We start from the raw sequence: 17,600 nt of genomic DNA on the forward strand, positions 1-17,600 counted from the left end.
ACCTACCATTAAAATTATAGACTGATAATTTCTTCGTCAGTGGGAAAACGTACAAAATCAGCAGGGGATCAAATACTTTTTTCCCTCACTGTACATACATACATACATACACTACATGACTAAAAGTATGTGCATACCTGCTCGTCGAACATCTCATTCCAAAATCCTGGGCATTAATATGGAGTTGGTCCCCCCTTTGCTGCTATAACAGCCTCCACTCTTCTGGGAAGGCTTTATTTCCAGCCACAAGTGCATTAGTGAGGTCAGGTCGGGCACGGATGTTCGGCGATTAGTCCTGGCTCGCAGTCGGCGTTCCAATTCATCCCAAAGGTGTTCGATGGGGTTGAGGTCAGGGCTCTGTGCAGGCCAGTCAAGTTCTTCCACACTGATCTCGACAAACCATTTCTGTATGGACCTCGCTTTGTGCACAGGGGCATTGTCATGCTGAAACTGGAAAGGCCTTCCCCAAACTGATGCCAGAAAGTTGGAAGCACAGAATCGTCTAGAATGTCATTGTATGCTGTAACGTTAAGATTTCCCTTCACTGGAACTAAGGGGCCTAGCCCGAACCATGAAAACAATCCCCAGACCATTATTCCTCCTCCATCAAACTTTACAGTTGGCACTATGCATTGGGGCAGGTAGCCTTCTCCTGTCATCCGCCAAACCCAGATTCGTCCGTCGGACTGCCAAATGGTGAAGCGTGATTCCTCATTCCAGAGAACACATTTCCACTGCTCCAGAGTCCAATGGCGGCAAGCTTTACACCACTCCAACCGACGCTTGGCATTGCCATGGTGATCTTAGCTTGCGGCTGCTTGGCCATTGAAACCCATTTCATGAAGCTCCCGACGAACAGTTCTTGTGCTGACGTTGCTTCCAGAGGCAGTTTGGAACTCGGTAGTGAGTGAGGACAGACCATTTTTACACGCTATGCACTTCAGCACTCAGCGGTCCCATTCTGTGAGCTTGTGTGGCCTACTATTTCGCGGCTGAGCCGTTGTTGCTCCTAGACGTTTCAACTCAACAATAACAGCACATACAGTTGACCGGGGCAGCACTAACAGGGCAGAAATTTGATGAACTGACATGTTGGAAAGGTGGCATCCTATGACAGTGCCACGTTGAAAGTCACTGAGCTCTTCAGTAAGGCCAATCTACTGCCAGTGTTTGTCTATGGAGATTGCAAGGCTGTGTGCGGAGTGTCCACATACTTTTGTATATATAGTGTACACACACACACACACAGCAACATGGATGCGACCTGTGTCATGCTTCTCCTCGCCATCCTCTCTCTCGCTCCATCCCACCTCTTTCTCTCTTCCTGTTCTTCTGTGTCTACTTCCTTCATTTACACTCTTTCATCTTCCTCCATCTCTCCATCTTTCTCGTTCTCTCCCTCTCTCCTTCCCCCTCTCATTTCTCACCCTCCTCCCACACAGTGTCTCGTTAGTGGTTAGAATGGGGGTTGTAATGTCTGCTAATTTGGTGAGACGATTAGCTGTCTCCTCTTATCATTACTGTGTATTAACCCTGTGTGTTTGTGTGTTTAATGAAGACAGATTAACAGCTAGAACAGACACTATTCAACCTGCTGTAGTATCCTGATGTTTTGTTCAGCAGTCTATATGCAAGTGTTTATGCACCTTGCAGTGTGTTCTTTGTGACACAGGCGCCATGTTCTACTGTCCACACACACACACACAGGTGTTAACTCAGCAGGAGAGCTCTCCCCTTCGTGCTGTGTTTTAGAGCCATATGCAGACATCCAGTAAGACCAAGATATAGGCCTCTATGTACAGTCGTGGTCAAAAGTTTTGAGAATGACACAAATACTAATTTTCACAAAGTCTGCTGCCTCAGTTTTGATGATGGCAATTTGCATATACTCCAGAATATCATGAAGAGTGATCAGATGAATTGCAATTAATTGCAAAGTCCCTCTTTGCCATGAAAATGAAGTTAATCCCCAAAAAAACGTTTCCACTGCATTTCAGCCCTGCCACAAAAGGACCAGCTGCCATCATGTCAGTGATTCTCTCGTTAACACAGGTGAGAGTGTTGACGAGGACAAGGCTGGGGATCACTCTGACATGCTGATTGAGTTCGAATAACAGACTGGAAGCTTTAAAAGGAGGGTGGTGCTTGAAATCATTGTTCTTCCTCTGTTAACCATGGTTACCTGCAAGGAAACACGTGCCGTCATCATTGCTTTGCACAAAAAGGGCTTCACAGGCAAAGATATTGCTGCTAGTAAGATTGCACCTAAATCAAACATTTATCGGATCATCAAGAACTTCAAGGAGAGGTTCAATTGTTGTGAAGAAGGCGTCAGGGCGCCCAAGAAAGTCCAGCAAGCGCCAGGACCATCTCCTAAAGTTGATTCAGCTGCGGGATCGGGGCACCACCAGTGCAGAGCTTGCTCAGGAATGGCAGCAGGCAGGTGTGAGTGCATCTGCACGCACAGTGAGGATAAGACTTTTGGAGGATGGCATGGTGTCAAGAAGGGCAGCAAAGAAGCCACTTCTCTCCAGGAAAAACATCAGGGACAGTGATATTCTGCAAAAGGTACAGGGATTGGACTGCTGAGGACTGGGGTAAAGTCATTTTCTCTGATGAATCCCCTTTCCGATTGTTTGGGGCATCCGGAAAACACCTTGTCCGGAGAAGACAAGGTGAGCGCTACCATCAGTCCTGTGTCATGCCAACAGTAAAGCATCCTGAGACCATTCATGTGTGGGGTTGCTTCTCAGCCAAGGGAGTGGGCTCACTCACAATTTTGCCTAAGACCGCAGCCATGAATAAAGAATGGTACCAACACATCCTCCGAGAGCATCTTCTCCCAACCACCCAAGAACAGTTTGGTGACAACCAATGCCTTTTCCAGCATGATGGAGCACCTTGCCATAAGGCAAAAGTGATAACTAAGTGGCTTGGGGAAAAAAACATTGACATTTTGGGTCCATGGCCAGGAAACTCCCCAGACCTTAATCCCATTGAGAACTTGTGGTCGATCCTCAAGAGGTGGGTGAAAAACCCCCACAAATTCTGACAAACTCCAAGCATTGATTATGCAAGAATGGGCTGTCATCAGTCAGGATGTGGCCCAGAAGTTAATTGACAGCATGCCAGGGCGGATTTCAGATGTCTTGAAAAAGAAGGGTCAACACTGCAAATATTGACTCTTTGCATGAACTTAATGTAATTGTCAATAAAAGCCTTTGACACTTATGGAATGCTTGTAATTATACTTCAGTATACCATATTAACATCTGACAAAAAGATATCATAACACTGAAGCAACGAACTTTGTGAAGACCAATACTTGTGTCATTATCAAAACTTTTGACCACGACTGTACACTACCATTAAACAATTTGGGGTCACTTAGAAATTTCCTTGTTTTCGAAAGAAAATCTTTTTATTTTGTCCATTAAAATAACATCAAATTGATCAGAAATACAGTGTAGACATTGTTAATGTTGTAAATGGCTGGAATGTAGCTGGAAACTGCTGATTTTTATTGGAATATCTACATAGGCGTACAGAGGCCCATTATCAGCAACCATCAGTCCTGTGTTCCAATGGCACATTGTGTTTGCTAATCCAAGTTTATCATTTTAAAAGGCTAATTGATCATTAGAAAACCCTTTTGCAATTATGTTAGCACAGCTGAAAACTGTTGTGCTGATTAAAGAAGCAATACAACTGGCCTTCTTGAGACTAGTTGAGTATCTGGAGCATCAGCAATTGTGGGTTTGATTACAGGCTCAAAATGGCCAGAAACAAATAACTTTCTTCTGAAACTCGTCAGTCTATTCTTGTTCTGAGAAATGAAGGCTATTCTATGCGAGAAATTGCCAAGAAACTGAAGATCTCGTACAACGCTATGTACTACTCCCTTCACAGAACAGCGTAAACTGGCTCTAACCAGAATAGAAAGAGGAGTGGGTGGCCCCGGTGCACAACTGAGCAAGAGGACAAATACATTATTGTCTAGTTTGAGAAAAAGACGCCTCACAGGTCCTCAACTGGCAGCTTCATTAAATAGTACCCGCAAAACACCAGTCTCAACGTCAACAGTGAAGAGGCGACTCCGGGATGCTGACCTTCTAGGCAGAGTTGCAAAGAAAAAGCCATATCTCAGACTGCCCATCTTAATCTTTTCTTTTTATTGGCCAGTCTGAGATATGGCTTTAATTTCTCAGAACAAGAATAGACTGACGAGTTTCAGAAGAAAGTTATTTGTTTCTGGCCATTTTGAGCCTTTAATCGAACCCACAATTGCTGATGCTCCAGATACTCAACTAGTCTCAAGAAGGCCTGTTTTATTGCTTCTTTAATCAGCACAACAGTTTTCAGCTGTGCTAATATAATTGCAAAAGGGTTTTCTAATGATCAATTAGCCATTTAAAATGATAAACTTGGATTGCTTTTCTTTCGAAAACAAGGACATTTCTAAGTGACCCCAAACTTTTGAACGGTAGTGTGTGTGTGTGTGTGTGTGTGTGTATATATCACACACACACACACACACACAAGTCATAGCTGTGTGTCTGTCCTAGGTTAAGGGGTTCCTTTGTATTAATCTCTTCCTATGTCAGTGTTTACAATTGTACATTCACCCCAGAGTGTGTTGTATACCAGTGTGTGTGTTGTGTTAATCCGAGTGTGTGTTATTGAGACAGACAATGTGTAATGAACACCATCTGTGCACAGTAACTACCCACTCTCTGCGTACTGGTGTGTGTCTCGCACGCTCTCTCAAGGCATCTGCATACATAGGTTCGGTTTGCGCCTAGCAGAACTCGGCTAGGAGAAGTGAACGTATGTGCTCGCATACACCCTTAAAATACCTTCCCTTGAAAAACAAGAAGAAAAGGATAATATTAGTGTTTGTCCCTCTCGAGACGTCAAACCAACAACATACCCTGTAGCACTTCCTCAAAATTAGTCAGAATCAATCTAAGATAAATCAAGAAATATGTCATTAATGTTGGCGTTTTTGCCGGGGTAATTTGACATCAAGTGAAAAAATGTTTTGTTTCTCGTTGAATGACAACATACACTTTATTGAAGAATCATCAACGAAGGGCCGTGGACTTCGGCTACCGAACTTCGGCTTGCCTCAGGAAAAAAATGTGTGTGCACGAACAGCCGAAAAAAACAGGAGACCAAAACGAACAAAAACATCTCAGAATTGTCATAATATATTCACAAACTGTTTTGAGCTGTTTCGGATGGGAAGCATGCGGGCGCCTTAAGACTCTCTCTTGTCCTGTGTCTGTAGGCTACCCAGGAGGTTATCCCACTGCTGCTCCCACCTACACACCCAACCTCTACCAAACGGGTAGTCCAGGGTACCCACCAGGTAAGAACACACACACACACACACACACACAGAGGAAACAATTTATTAACAATTTCATAAATCATCACCTAGCTATACTTGAGGCTTATAGCAGTGACACTTGTGTGTAGAGTTACTACTGTAGCTTTCAGCTAGCTCTAGGAGGTAGTTACTACTTTAGCTGTCAGCCAGCTCTAGGAGGTAGAGTTACTACTGTAGCTTTCAGCTAGCTCTAGGAGGTAGTTACTACTTTAGCTGTCAGCCAGCTCTAGGAGGTAGAGTTACTACTGTAGCTGTCAGCTAGCTCTAGGAGGTAGTTACTACTGTAGCTGTCAGCCAGCTCTAGGAGGTAGAGCTGCTACTGTAGCTGTCAGCCAGCTCTAGGAGGTAGAGTTACTACTGTAGCTGTCAGACAGCTCTAGGAGGTAGAGATGCTACTGTAGCTGTCAGCTAGCTCTAGGAGGTAGTTACTACTGTAGCTGTCAGCTAGCTCTAGGAGGTAGAGCTTCTACTGTAGCTGTCAGCCAGCTCTAGGAGGTAGAGTGACTACTGTAGCTGTCAGCCAGCTCTAGGAGGTAGAGTTACTACTGTAGCTGTCAGCCAGCTCTAGGAGGTAGAGATGCTACTGTAGCTGTCAGCTAGCTCTAGGAGGTAGTTACTACTGTAGCTGTCAGACAGCTCTAGGAGGTAGAGATGCTACTGTAGCTGTCAGCTAGCTCTAGGAGGTAGTTACTACTGTAGCTGTCAGCTAGCTCTAGGAGGTAGAGCTTCTACTGTAGCTGTCAGCCAGCTCTAGGAAGTAGAGTGACTACTGTAGCTGTCAGCCAGCTCTAGGAGGTAGAGTTACTACTGTAGCTGTCAGCCAGCTCTAGGAGGTAGTTACTACTGTAGCTGTCAGCCAGCTCTAGGAGGTAGAGTTGCTACTGTAGCTGTCAGCTAGCTCTAGGAGGTAGTTGCTACTGTAGCTGTCAGCCAGCTCTAGGAGGTAGTTACTACTGTAGCTGTCAGCTAGCTCTAGGAGGTAGAGTTACTACTGTAGCTGTCAGCTAGCTCTAGGAGGTAGTTGCTACTGTAGCTGTCAGCTAGCTCTAGGAGGTAGAGTTGCTACTGTAGCTGTCAGCCAGCTCTAGGAGGTAGGTACTACTGTAGCTGTCAGCTAGCTCTAGGAGGTAGTTACCACTGTAGCTGTCAGCCAGCTCTAGGAGGTAGTTACTACTGTAGCTTTCAGCTAGCTCTAGGAGGTAGAGTTACTACTGTAGCTGTCAGCCAGCTCTAGGAGGTAGAGTTGCTACTGTAGCTGTCAGCTAGCTCTAGGAGGTAGAGTTACTACTGTAGCTGTCAGCCAGCTCTAGGAGGTAATTACTACTGTAGCTGTCAGCCAGCTCTAGGAGGTAGAGTTGCTACTGTAGCTGTCAGCCAGCTCTAGGAGGTAGTTACTACTGTAGCTGTCAGCCAGCTCTAGGAGGTAGAGTTGCTACTGTAGCTGTCAGCTAGCTCTAGGAGGTAGTTACTACTGTAGCTGTCAGCCAGCTCTAGGAGGTAGAGTTGCTACTGTAGCTGTCAGCTAGCTCTAGGACGTAGAGTTACTACTGTAGCTGTCAGCCAGCTCTAGGAGGTAGAGTTACTACTGTAGCTGTCAGCCAGCTCTAGGAGGTAGTTACTACTGTAGCTATCAGCTAGCTCTAGGAGGTAGTTACTACTGTAGCTGTCAGCCAGCTCTAGGAGGTAGTTACTACTGTAGCTGTCAGCTAGCTCTAGGAGGTAGTTAGTACTGTAGCTGTCAGCTAGCTCTAGGAGGTAGTTACCACTGTAGCTGTCAGCCAGCTCTAGGAGGTAATTACCACTGTAGCTGTCAGCCAGCTCTAGGAGGTAGAGTACTACTGTAGCTTTCAGCCAGCTCTAGGACGAAGAGTTACTAATGTAGCTGTCAGCTAGCTCTAGGAGGTAGAGCTGCTACTGTAGCTGTCAGCCAGCTCTAGGAGGTAGTTACTACTGTAGCTGTCAGCCAGCTCTAGGAGGTAGTTACTACTGTAGCTGTCAGCTAGCTCTAGGAGGTAGATACTACTGTAGCTGTCAGCTAGCTCTAGGAGGTAGTTACTACTGTAGCTGTCAGCCAGCTCTAGGAGGTAGTTACTACTGTAGCTGTCAGCTAGCTCTAGGAGGTAGAGCTGCTACTGTACCTGTCAGCCAGCTCTAGGAGGTAGTTACTACTGTAGCTGTCAGCTAGCTCTAGGAGGTAGAGTTACTACTGTAGCCGTCAGCCAGCTCTAGGAGGTAATTACTACTGTAGCTGTCAGCCAGCTCTAGGAGGTAGTTACTACTGTAGCTGTCAGCTAGCTTTAGGAGGTAGTTACTACTGTAGCTGTCAGCTAGCTCTAGGAGGTAGTTACTACTGTAGCTTTCAGCTAGCTCTAGGAGGTAGTTACTACTGTAGCTGTCAGCTAGCTCTAGGAGGTAGATACTACTGTAGGTTTCAGCTAGCTCTAGGAGGTAGTTACTACTGTAGCTGTCAGCTAGCTCTAGGAGGTAGAGCTGCTACTGTAGCTGTCAGCTAGCTCTAGGAGGTAGTTACTACTGTAGCTGTCAGCTAGCTCTAGGAGGTAGTTACTACTGTAGCTGTCAGCTAGCTCTAGGAGGTAGAGTTACTACTGTAGCCGTCAGCCAGCTCTAGGAGGTAATTACTACTGTAGCCGTCAGCTAGCTCTAGGAGGTAGTTACTACTGTAGCTGTCAGCCAGCTCTAGAAGGTAGTTACTACTGTAGCTGTCAGCTAGCTCTAGGAGGTAGTTACTACTGTAGCTGTCAGCTAGCTCTAGGAGGTAGTTACTACTGTAGCTTTCAGCTAGCTCTAGGAGGTAGTTACTACTGTAGCTGTCAGCCAGCTCTAGGAGGTAGAGTTGCTACTGTAGCTGTCAGCCAGCTCTAGGAGGTAGAGTTACTACTGTAGCTGTCAGCTAGCTCTAGGATGTAGTTACTACTGTAGCTGTCAGCTAGCTCTAGGAGGTAGAGCTGCTACTGTAGCTGTCAGCCAGCTCTAGGAGGTAGAGCAGCTCTAGGAGGTAGTTACTACTGTAGCTGTCAGCCAGCTCTAGGATGTAGTTACTACTGTAGCTTTCAGCTAGCTCTAGGAGGTAGAGTTACTACTGTAGCTGTCAGCTAGCTCTAGGAGGTAGAGCAGCTCTAGGAGGTAGTTACTACTGTAGCTGTCAGCCAGCTCTAGGATGTAGTTACTACTGTAGCTTTCAGCTAGCTCTAGGAGGTAGAGTTACTACTGTAGCTGTCAGCTAGCTCTAGGAGGTAGAGCAGCTCTAGGAGGTAGTTACTACTGTAGCTGTCAGCCAGCTCTAGGAGGTAGTTACTACTGTAGCTGTCAGCTAGCTCTAGGAGGTAGTTACTACTGTAGCTGTCAGCTAGCTCGAGGAGGTAGAGTTACTACTGTAGCTGTCAGCTAGCTCTAGGAGGTAGAGTTACTACTGTAGCTGTCAGCTAGCTCTAGGAGGTAGTTACTACTGTAGCTGTCAGCCAGCTCTAGGAGGTAGAGCTGCTACTGTAGCTGTCAGCTAGCTCTAGGAGGTAGAGCTTCTACTGTAGCTGTCAGCCAGCTCTAGGAGGTAGTTACTACTGTAGCTTTCAGCCAGCTCTAGGACGAAGAGTTACTAATGTAGCTGTCAGCCAGCTCTAGGATGTAGTTACTACTGTAGCTGTCAGCTAGCTCTAGGAGGTAGAGTACTACTGTAGCTGTCAGCTAGCTCTAGGAGGTAGAGCTGCTACTGTAGCTTTCAGCTAGCTCTAGGAGGTAGAGTTACTACTGTAGCTGTCAGCTAGCTCTAGGAGGTAGAGCAGCTCTAGGAGGTAGTTACTACTGTAGCTGTCAGCCAGCTCTAGGATGTAGTTACTACTGTAGCTGTCAGCTAGCTCTAGAAGGTAGTTACTACTGTAGCTGTCAGCTAGCTCTAGGAGGTAGAGCTGCTACTGTAGCTGTCAGCTAGCTCTAGGAGGTAATTACTACTGTAGCTGTCAGCCAGCTCTAGGAGGTAGTTACTACTGTAGCTGTCAGCTAGCTCTAGGAGGTAGATACTACTGTAGCTGTCAGCTAGCTCTAGGAGGTAGTTACTACTGTAGCTGTCAGCTAGCTTTAGGATGTAGTTACTACTGTAGCTGTCAGCTAGCTCTAGGAGGTAGTTACTAATGTAGCTGTCAGCTAGCTCTAGGAGGTAGTTACTACTGTAGCTTTCAGCTAGCTCTAGGAGGTAGAGTTACTACTGTAGCTGTCAGCCAGCTCTAGGAGGTAGAGTACTACTGTAGCTTTCAGCCAGCTCTAGGACGAAGAGTTACTACTGTAGCTGTCAGCTAGCTCTAGGAGGTAGAGCTGCTACTGTAGCTGTCAGCCAGCTCTAGGAGGTAGTTACTACTGTAGCTGTCAGCCAGCTCTAGGAGGTAGTTACTACTGTAGCTGTCAGCTAGCTCTAGGAGGTAGTTACTACTGTAGCTGTCAGCCAGCTCTAGGAGGTAGTTACTACTGTAGCTGTCAGCTAGCTCTAGGAGGTAGAGCTGCTACTGTACCTGTCAGCCAGCTCTAGGAGGTAGAGTTACTACTGTAGCTGTCAGCTAGCTCTGGGAGGTAGTTACTACTGTAGCTGTCAGCTAGCTCTAGGAGGTAGTTACTACTGTAGCTTTCAGCTAGCTCTAGGAGGTAGTTACTACTGTAGCTGTCAGCCAGCTCTAGGAGGTAGTTACTACTGTAGCTGTCAGCTAGCTCTAGGAGGTAGTTACTACTGTAGCTGTCAGCCAGCTCTAGGAGGTAGTTACTACTGTAGCTGTCAGCTAGCTCTAGGAGGTAGAGCTGCTACTGTACCTGTCAGCTAGCTCTAGGAGGTAGTTACTACTGTAGCTGTCAGCCAGCTCTAGAAGGTAGTTACTACTGTAGCTGTCAGCTAGCTCTAGGAGGTAGTTACTACTGTAGCTTTCAGCTAGCTCTAGGAGGTAGTTACTACTGTAGCTGTCAGCCAGCTCTAGGAGGTAGAGTTGCTACTGTAGCTGTCAGCCAGCTCTAGGAGGTAGAGTTACTACTGTAGCTGTCAGCTAGCTCTAGGATGTAGTTACTACTGTAGCTGTCAGCTAGCTCTAGGAGGTAGAGCTGCTACTGTAGCTGTCAGCCAGCTCTAGGAGGTAGAGTTTCTACTGTAGCTGTCAGCCAGCTCTAGGAGGTAGTTACTACTGTAGCTGTCAGCTAGCTCTAGGAGGTAGTTACTACTGTAGCTGTCAGCTAGCTCTAGGAGGTAGAGTTACTACTGTAGCTGTCAGCTAGCTCTAGGAGGTAGAGTTACTACTGTAGCTGTCAGCTAGCTCTAGGAGGTAGTTACTACTGTAGCTGTCAGCCAGCTCTAGGAGGTAGAGCTGCTACTGTAGCTGTCAGCTAGCTCTAGGAGGTAGAGCTTCTACTGTAGCTGTCAGCCAGCTCTAGGAGGTAGTTACTACTGTAGCTTTCAGCAAGCTCTAGGACGAAGAGTTACTAATGTAGCTGTCAGCCAGCTCTAGGATGTAGTTACTACTGTAGCTGTCAGCTAGCTCTAGGAGGTAGAGTACTACTGTAGCTGTCAGCTAGCTCTAGGAGGTAGAGCTGCTACTGTAGCTTTCAGCTAGCTCTAGGAGGTAGAGTTACTACTGTAGCTGTCAGCTAGCTCTAGGAGGTAGAGCAGCTCTAGGAGGTAGTTACTACTGTAGCTGTCAGCCAGCTCTAGGATGTAGTTACTACTGTAGCTGTCAGCTAGCTCTAGAAGGTAGAGTTACTACTGTAGCTGTCAGCCAGCTCTAGGAGGTAGTTACTACTGTAGCTGTCAGCTAGCTCTAGGAGGTAGAGCTGCTACTGTAGCTGTCAGCTAGCTCTAGGAGGTAATTACTACTGTAGCTGTCAGCCAGCTCTAGGAGGTAGTTACTACTGTAGCTGTCAGCTAGCTCTAGGAGGTAGATACTACTGTAGCTGTCAGCTAGCTCTAGGAGGTAGTTACTACTGTAGCTGTCAGCTAGCTTTAGGATGTAGTTACTACTGTAGCTGTCAGCTAGCTCTAGGAGGTAGTTACTACTGTAGCTGTCAGCCAGCTCTAGGAGGTAGAGTACTACTGTAGCTTTCAGCCAGCTCTAGGACGAAGAGTTACTACTGTAGCTGTCAGCTAGCTCTAGGAGGTAGAGCTGCTACTGTAGCTGTCAGCCAGCTCTAGGAGGTAGTTACTACTGTAGCTGTCAGCCAGCTCTAGGAGGTAGTTACTACTGTAGCTGTCAGCTAGCTCTAGGAGGTAGATACTACTGTAGCTGTCAGCTAGCTCTAGGAGGTAGTTACTACTGTAGCTGTCAGCTAGCTTTAGGATGTAGTTACTACTGTAGCTGTCAGCTAGCTCTAGGAGGTAGTTACTACTGTAGCTGTCAGCTAGCTCTAGGAGGTAGTTACTACTGTAGCTTTCAGCTAGCTCTAGGAGGTAGTTACTACTGTAGCTGTCAGCTAGCTCTAAGAGGTAGTTACTACTGTAGCTGTCAGCTAGCTCTAAGAGGTAGAGTTGCTACTGTAGCTGTCAGCCAGCTCTAGGAGGTAGAGATGCTACTGTAGCTGTCAGCCAGCTCTAGGAGGTAGAGTTGCTACTGTAGCTGTCAGCCAGCTCTAGGAGGTAGTTACTACTGTAGCTGTCAGCTAGCTCTAGGAGGTAGTTACTACTGTAGCTGTCAGCTAGCTCTAGGAGGTAGAGCTGCTACTGTACCTGTCAGCCAGCTCTAGGAGGTAGAGTTACTACTGTAGCTGTCAGCTAGCTCTAGGAGGTAGAGTTACTACTGTAGCCGTCAGCCAGCTCTAGGAGGTAATTACTACTGTAGCCGTCAGCTAGCTCTAGGAGGTAGTTACTACTGTAGCTGTCAGCCAGCTCTAGAAGGTAGTTACTACTGTAGCTGTCAGCTAGCTCTAGGAGGTAGTTACTACTGTAGCTGTCAGCTAGCTCTAGGAGGTAGTTACTACTGTAGCTGTCAGCTAGCTCTAGGAGGTAGTTACTACTGTAGCTGTCAGCCAGCTCTAGGAGGTAGAGTTGCTACTGTAGCTGTCAGCCAGCTCTAGGAGGTAGAGTTACTACTGTAGCTGTCAGCTAGCTCTAGGATGTAGTTACTACTGTAGCTGTCAGCTAGCTCTAGGAGGTAGAGCTGCTACTGTAGCTGTCAGCCAGCTCTAGGAGGTAGAGTTTCTACTGTAGCTGTCAGCCAGCTCTAGGAGGTAGAGCTACTACTGTAGCTGTCAGCTAGCTCTAGGAGGTAGTTACTACTGTAGCTGTCAGCTAGCTCTAGGAGGTAGTTACTACTGTAGCTGTCAGCTAGCTCGAGGAGGTAGAGTTACTACTGTAGCTGTCAGCCAGCTCTAGGAGGTAGAGTTACTACTGTAGCTGTCAGCTAGCTCTAGGAGGTAGTTACTACTGTAGCTGTCAGCCAGCTCTAGGAGGTAGAGCTGCTACTGTAGCTGTCAGCTAGCTCTAGGAGGTAGAGCTTCTACTGTAGCTGTCAGCCAGCTCTAGGAGGTAGTTACTACTGTAGCTTTCAGCCAGCTCTAGGACGAAGAGTTACTAATGTAGCTGTCAGCCAGCTCTAGGATGTAGTTACTACTGTAGCTGTCAGCTAGCTCTAGGAGGTAGAGTACTACTGTAGCTGTCAGCTAGCTCTAGGAGGTAGAGCTGCTACTGTAGCTTTCAGCTAGCTCTAGGAGGTAGAGTTACTACTGTAGCTGTCAGCTAGCTCTAGGAGGTAGAGCAGCTCTAGGAGGTAGTTACTACTGTAGCTGTCAGCCAGCTCTAGGATGTAGTTACTACTGTAGCTGTCAGCTAGCTCTAGAAGGTAGAGTTACTACTGTAGCTGTCAGCCAGCTCTAGGAGGTAGTTACTACTGTAGCTGTCAGCTAGCTCTAGGAGGTAGAGCTGCTACTGTAGCTGTCAGCTAGCTCTAGGAGGTAATTACTACTGTAGCTGTCAGCCAGCTCTAGGAGGTAGTTACTACTGTAGCTGTCAGCTAGCTCTAGGAGGTAGATACTACTGTAGCTGTCAGCTAGCTCTAGGAGGTAGTTACTACTGTAGCTGTCAGCTAGCTTTAGGATGTAGTTACTACTGTAGCTGTCAGCTAGCTCTAGGAGGTAGTTACTACTGTAGCTGTCAGCTAGCTCTAGGAGGTAGTTACTACTGTAGCTTTCAGCTAGCTCTAGGAGGTAGAGTTACTACTGTAGCTGTCAGCCAGCTCTAGGAGGTAGAGTACTACTGTAGCTTTCAGCCAGCTCTAGGACGAAGAGTTACTACTGTAGCTGTCAGCTAGCTCTAGGAGGTAGAGCTGCTACTGTAGCTGTCAGCCAGCTCTAGGAGGTAGTTACTACTGTAGCTGTCAGCTAGCTCTAGGAGGTAGATACTACTGTAGCTGTCAGCTAGCTCTAGGAGGTAGTTACTACTGTAGCTGTCAGCTAGCTTTAGGATGTAGTTACTACTGTAGCTGTCAGCTAGCTCTAGGAGGTAGTTACTACTGTAGCTGTCAGCTAGCTCTAGGAGGTAGTTACTACTGTAGCTGTCAGCTAGCTTTAGGATGTAGTTACTACTGTAGCTGTCAGCTAGCTCTAGGAGGTAGTTACTACTGTAGCTGTCAGCTAGCAATAGGAGGTAGTTACTACTGTAGCTTTCAGCTAGCTCTAGGAGTTAGAGTTACTACTGTAGCTGTCAGCCAGCTCTAGGAGGTAGAGTACTACTGTAGCTTTCAGCCAGCTCTAGGACGAAGAGTTACTACTGTAGCTGTCAGCTAGCTCTAGGAGGTAGAGCTGCTACTGTAGCTGTCAGCCAGCTCTAGGAGGTAGTTACTACTGTAGCTGTCAGCCAGCTCTAGGAGGTAGTTACTACTGTAGCTGTCAGCTAGCTCTAGGAGGTAGATACTACTGTAGCTGTCAGCTAGCTCTAGGAGGTAGTTACTACTGTAGCTGTCAGCTAGCTTTAGGATGTAGTTACTACTGTAGCTGTCAGCTAGCTCTAGGAGGTAGTTACTACTGTAGCTGTCAGCTAGCTCTAGGAGGTAGTTACTACTGTAGCTTTCAGCTATCTCTAGGAGGTAGTTACTACTGTAGCTGTCAGCTAGCTCTAAGAGGTAGTTACTACTGTAGCTGTCAGCTAGCTCTAAGAGGTAGAGTTGCTACTGTAGCTGTCAGACAGCTCTAGGAGGTAGAGATGCTACTGTAGCTGTCAGCCAGCTCTAGGAGGTAGAGTTGCTACTGTAGCTGTCAGCCAGCTCTAGGAGGTAGTTACTACTGTAGCTGTCAGCTAGCTCTAGGAGGTAGTTACTACTGTAGCTGTCAGCCAGCTCTAGGAGGTAGTTACTACTGTAGCTGTCAGCTAGCTCTAGGAGGTAAAGTTACTACTGTAGCTGTCAGCTAGCTCTAGGAGGTAAAGTTACTACTGTAGCTGTCAGCTAGCTCTAGGAGGTAGTGTTACTACTGTAGCCGTCAGCCAGCTCTAGGAGGTAGTTACTACTGTAGCTGTCAGCTAGCTCTAGGAGGTAAAGTTACTACTGTAGCTGTCAGCCAGCTCTAGGAGGTAGTTACTACTGTAGCTGTCAGCTAGCTCTAGGAGGTAGTGTTACTACTGTAGCTGTCAGCTAGCTCTAGGAGGTAGTGTTACTACTGTAGCTGTCAGCTAGCTCTAGGAGGTAGTTACTACTGTAGCTTTCAGCTAGCTCTAGGAGGTAGTTACTACTGTAGCTGTCAGCCAGCTCTAGGAGGTAGAGTTGCTACTGTAGCTGTCAGCCAGCTCTAGGAGGTAGAGTTACTACTGTAGCTGTCAGCTAGCTCTAGGATGTAGTTACTACTGTAGCTGTCAGCTAGCTCTAGGAGGTAGAGCTGCTACTGTAGCTGTCAGCCAGCTCTAGGAGGTAGAGTTTCTACTGTAGCTGTCAGCCAGCTCTAGGAGGTAGAGTTACTACTGTAGCTGTCAGCTAGCTCTAGGAGGTAGTTACTACTGTAGCTGTCAGCTAGCTCGAGGAGGTAGAGTTACTACTGTAGCTGTCAGCTAGCTCTAGGAGGTAGAGTTACTACTGTAGCTGTCAGCTAGCTCTAGGAGGTAGTTACTACTGTAGCTGTCAGCCAGCTCTAGGAGGTAGAGCTGCTACTGTAGCTGTCAGCTAGCTCTAGGAGGTAGAGCTTCTACTGTAGCTGTCAGCCAGCTCTAGGAGGTAGTTACTACTGTAGCTTTCAGCCAGCTCTAGGACGAAGAGTTACTAATGTAGCTGTCAGCCAGCTCTAGGATGTAGTTACTACTGTAGCTGTCAGCTAGCTCTAGGAGGTAGAGTACTACTGTAGCTGTCAGCTAGCTCTAGGAGGTAGAGCTGCTACTGTAGCTTTCAGCTAGCTCTAGGAGGTAGAGTTACTACTGTAGCTGTCAGCTAGCTCTAGGAGGTAGAGCAGCTCTAGGAGGTAGTTACTACTGTAGCTGTCAGCCAGCTCTAGGATGTAGTTACTACTGTAGCTGTCAGCTAGCTCTAGAAGGTAGAGTTACTACTGTAGCTGTCAGCCAGCTCTAGGAGGTAGTTACTACTGTAGCTGTCAGCTAGCTCTAGGAGGTAGAGCTTCTACTGTAGCTGTCAGCTAGCTCTAGGAGGTAATTACTACTGTAGCTTTCAGCTAGCTCTAGGAGGTAGTTACTACTGTAGCTGTCAGCTAGCTCTAGAAGGTAGAGTTACTACTGTAGCTGTCAGCCAGCTCTAGGAGGTAGTTACTACTGTAGCTGTCAGCTAGCTCTAGGAGGTAGTTACTACTGTAGCTGTCAGCTAGCTCTATGAGGTAGTTACTACTGTAGCTGTCAGCTAGCTCTAGGAGGTAGTTACTACTGTAGCTGTCAGCAAGCTCTAGGAGGTAGTTACTACTGTAGCTGTCAGCTAGCTCTAGGAGGTAGTTACTACTGTAGCTGTCAGCTAGCTCTAGGAGGTAGAACTGCTACTGTAGCTGTCAGCCAGCTCTAGGATGTAGTTACTACTGTAGCTGTCAGCTAGCTCTAAGAGGTAGTTACTACTGTAGCTGTCAGCCAGCTCTAGGAGGTTTTTACTACTGTAGCTGTCAGCCAGCTCTAGGAGGTAGAGTTGCTTCTGTAGCTGTCAGCTAGCTCTACGAGGTAGTTACTACTGTAGCTGTCAGCCAGCTCTAGGAGGTAGTTACTACTGTAGCTGTCAGCTAGCTCTAGGAGGTAGTTACTACTGTAGCTGTCAGCTAGCTCTAGGAGGTAGAGCTGCTACTGTAGCTGTCAGCCAGCTCTAGGAGGTAGTTACTACTGTAGCTGTCAGCTAGCTCTAGGAGGTAGTTACTACTGTAGCTGTCAGCTAGCTCTAGGATGTAGTTACTACTGTAGCTGTCAGCTAGCTCTAGGATGTAGTTACTACTGTAGCTGTCAACTAGCTCTAGGAGGTAGTTACTACTGTAGCTGTCTGCTAGCTCTAGGATGTAGTTACTACTGTAGCTGTCAGCTAGCTCTAGGATGTAGTTACTACTGTAGCTGTCAACTAGCTCTAGGAGGTAGTTACTACTGTAGCTGTCTGCTAGCTCTAGGAGGTAGTTACTACTGTAGCTATCAGCTAGCTCTAGGATGTAGTTACTACTGTAGCTGTCAGCTAGCTCTAGGAGGTAGTTACTACTGTAGCTTTCAGCCAGCTCTAGGAGGTAGTTACTACTGTAGCTGTCAGCTAGCTCTAGGAGGTAGAGTTACTACTGTAGCTGTCAGCTAGCTCTAGGAGGTAGTTACTACTGTAGCTGTCAGCTAGCTCTAGGATGTAGTTACTACTGTAGCTGTCAGCTAGCTCTAGGAGGTAGTTACTACTGTAGCTTTCAGCTAGCTCTAGGAGGTAGTTACTACTGTAGCTGTCAGCTAGCTCTAGGATGTAGTTACTACTGTAGCTGTCAGCCAGCTCTAGGAGGTAGGTACTACTGTAGCTGTCAGCTAGCTCTAGGAGGTAGTTACTACTGTAGCTGTCAGCCAGCTATAGGAGGTAGTTACTACTGTAGCTGTCAGCTAGCTCTAGGAGGTAGAGTTGCTACTGTAGCTGTCAGCCAGCTCTAGGAGGTAGTTACTACTGTAGCTGTCAGCTAGCTCTAGGAGGTAGTTACTACTGTAGCTGTCAGCTAGCTCTAGGAGGTAGAGTTGCTACTGTAGCTGTCAGCCAGCTCTAGGAGGTAGTTACTACTGTAGCTGTCAGCTAGCTCTAGGAGGTAGTTACTA

General features: G+C 47.0%; 1 protein-coding gene across 3 annotated transcripts in view; it reads left to right on the forward strand.

Moving 5' to 3' along the window:
- LOC311101422 (myelin-associated neurite-outgrowth inhibitor-like) overlaps nt 1–17,600 on the forward strand; it is a 62,799-nt gene that overhangs the window by 33,727 nt on the left and 11,472 nt on the right. For all 3 annotated transcript variants that reach the window (XM_084142565.1, XM_084142566.1, XM_084142567.1), the window contains one exon: nt 5,291–5,371. In XM_084142565.1, coding sequence (XP_083998691.1) covers nt 5,291–5,371 — 81 coding nt within the window. The remainder of the gene's footprint in view (nt 1–5,290; nt 5,372–17,600) is intronic.

The sequence above is a fragment of the Coregonus lavaretus genome, assembly GCF_964263955.1.
Source record: "Coregonus lavaretus genome assembly, chromosome: 26".
Lineage (NCBI taxonomy): Eukaryota > Metazoa > Chordata > Actinopteri > Salmoniformes > Salmonidae > Coregonus > Coregonus lavaretus.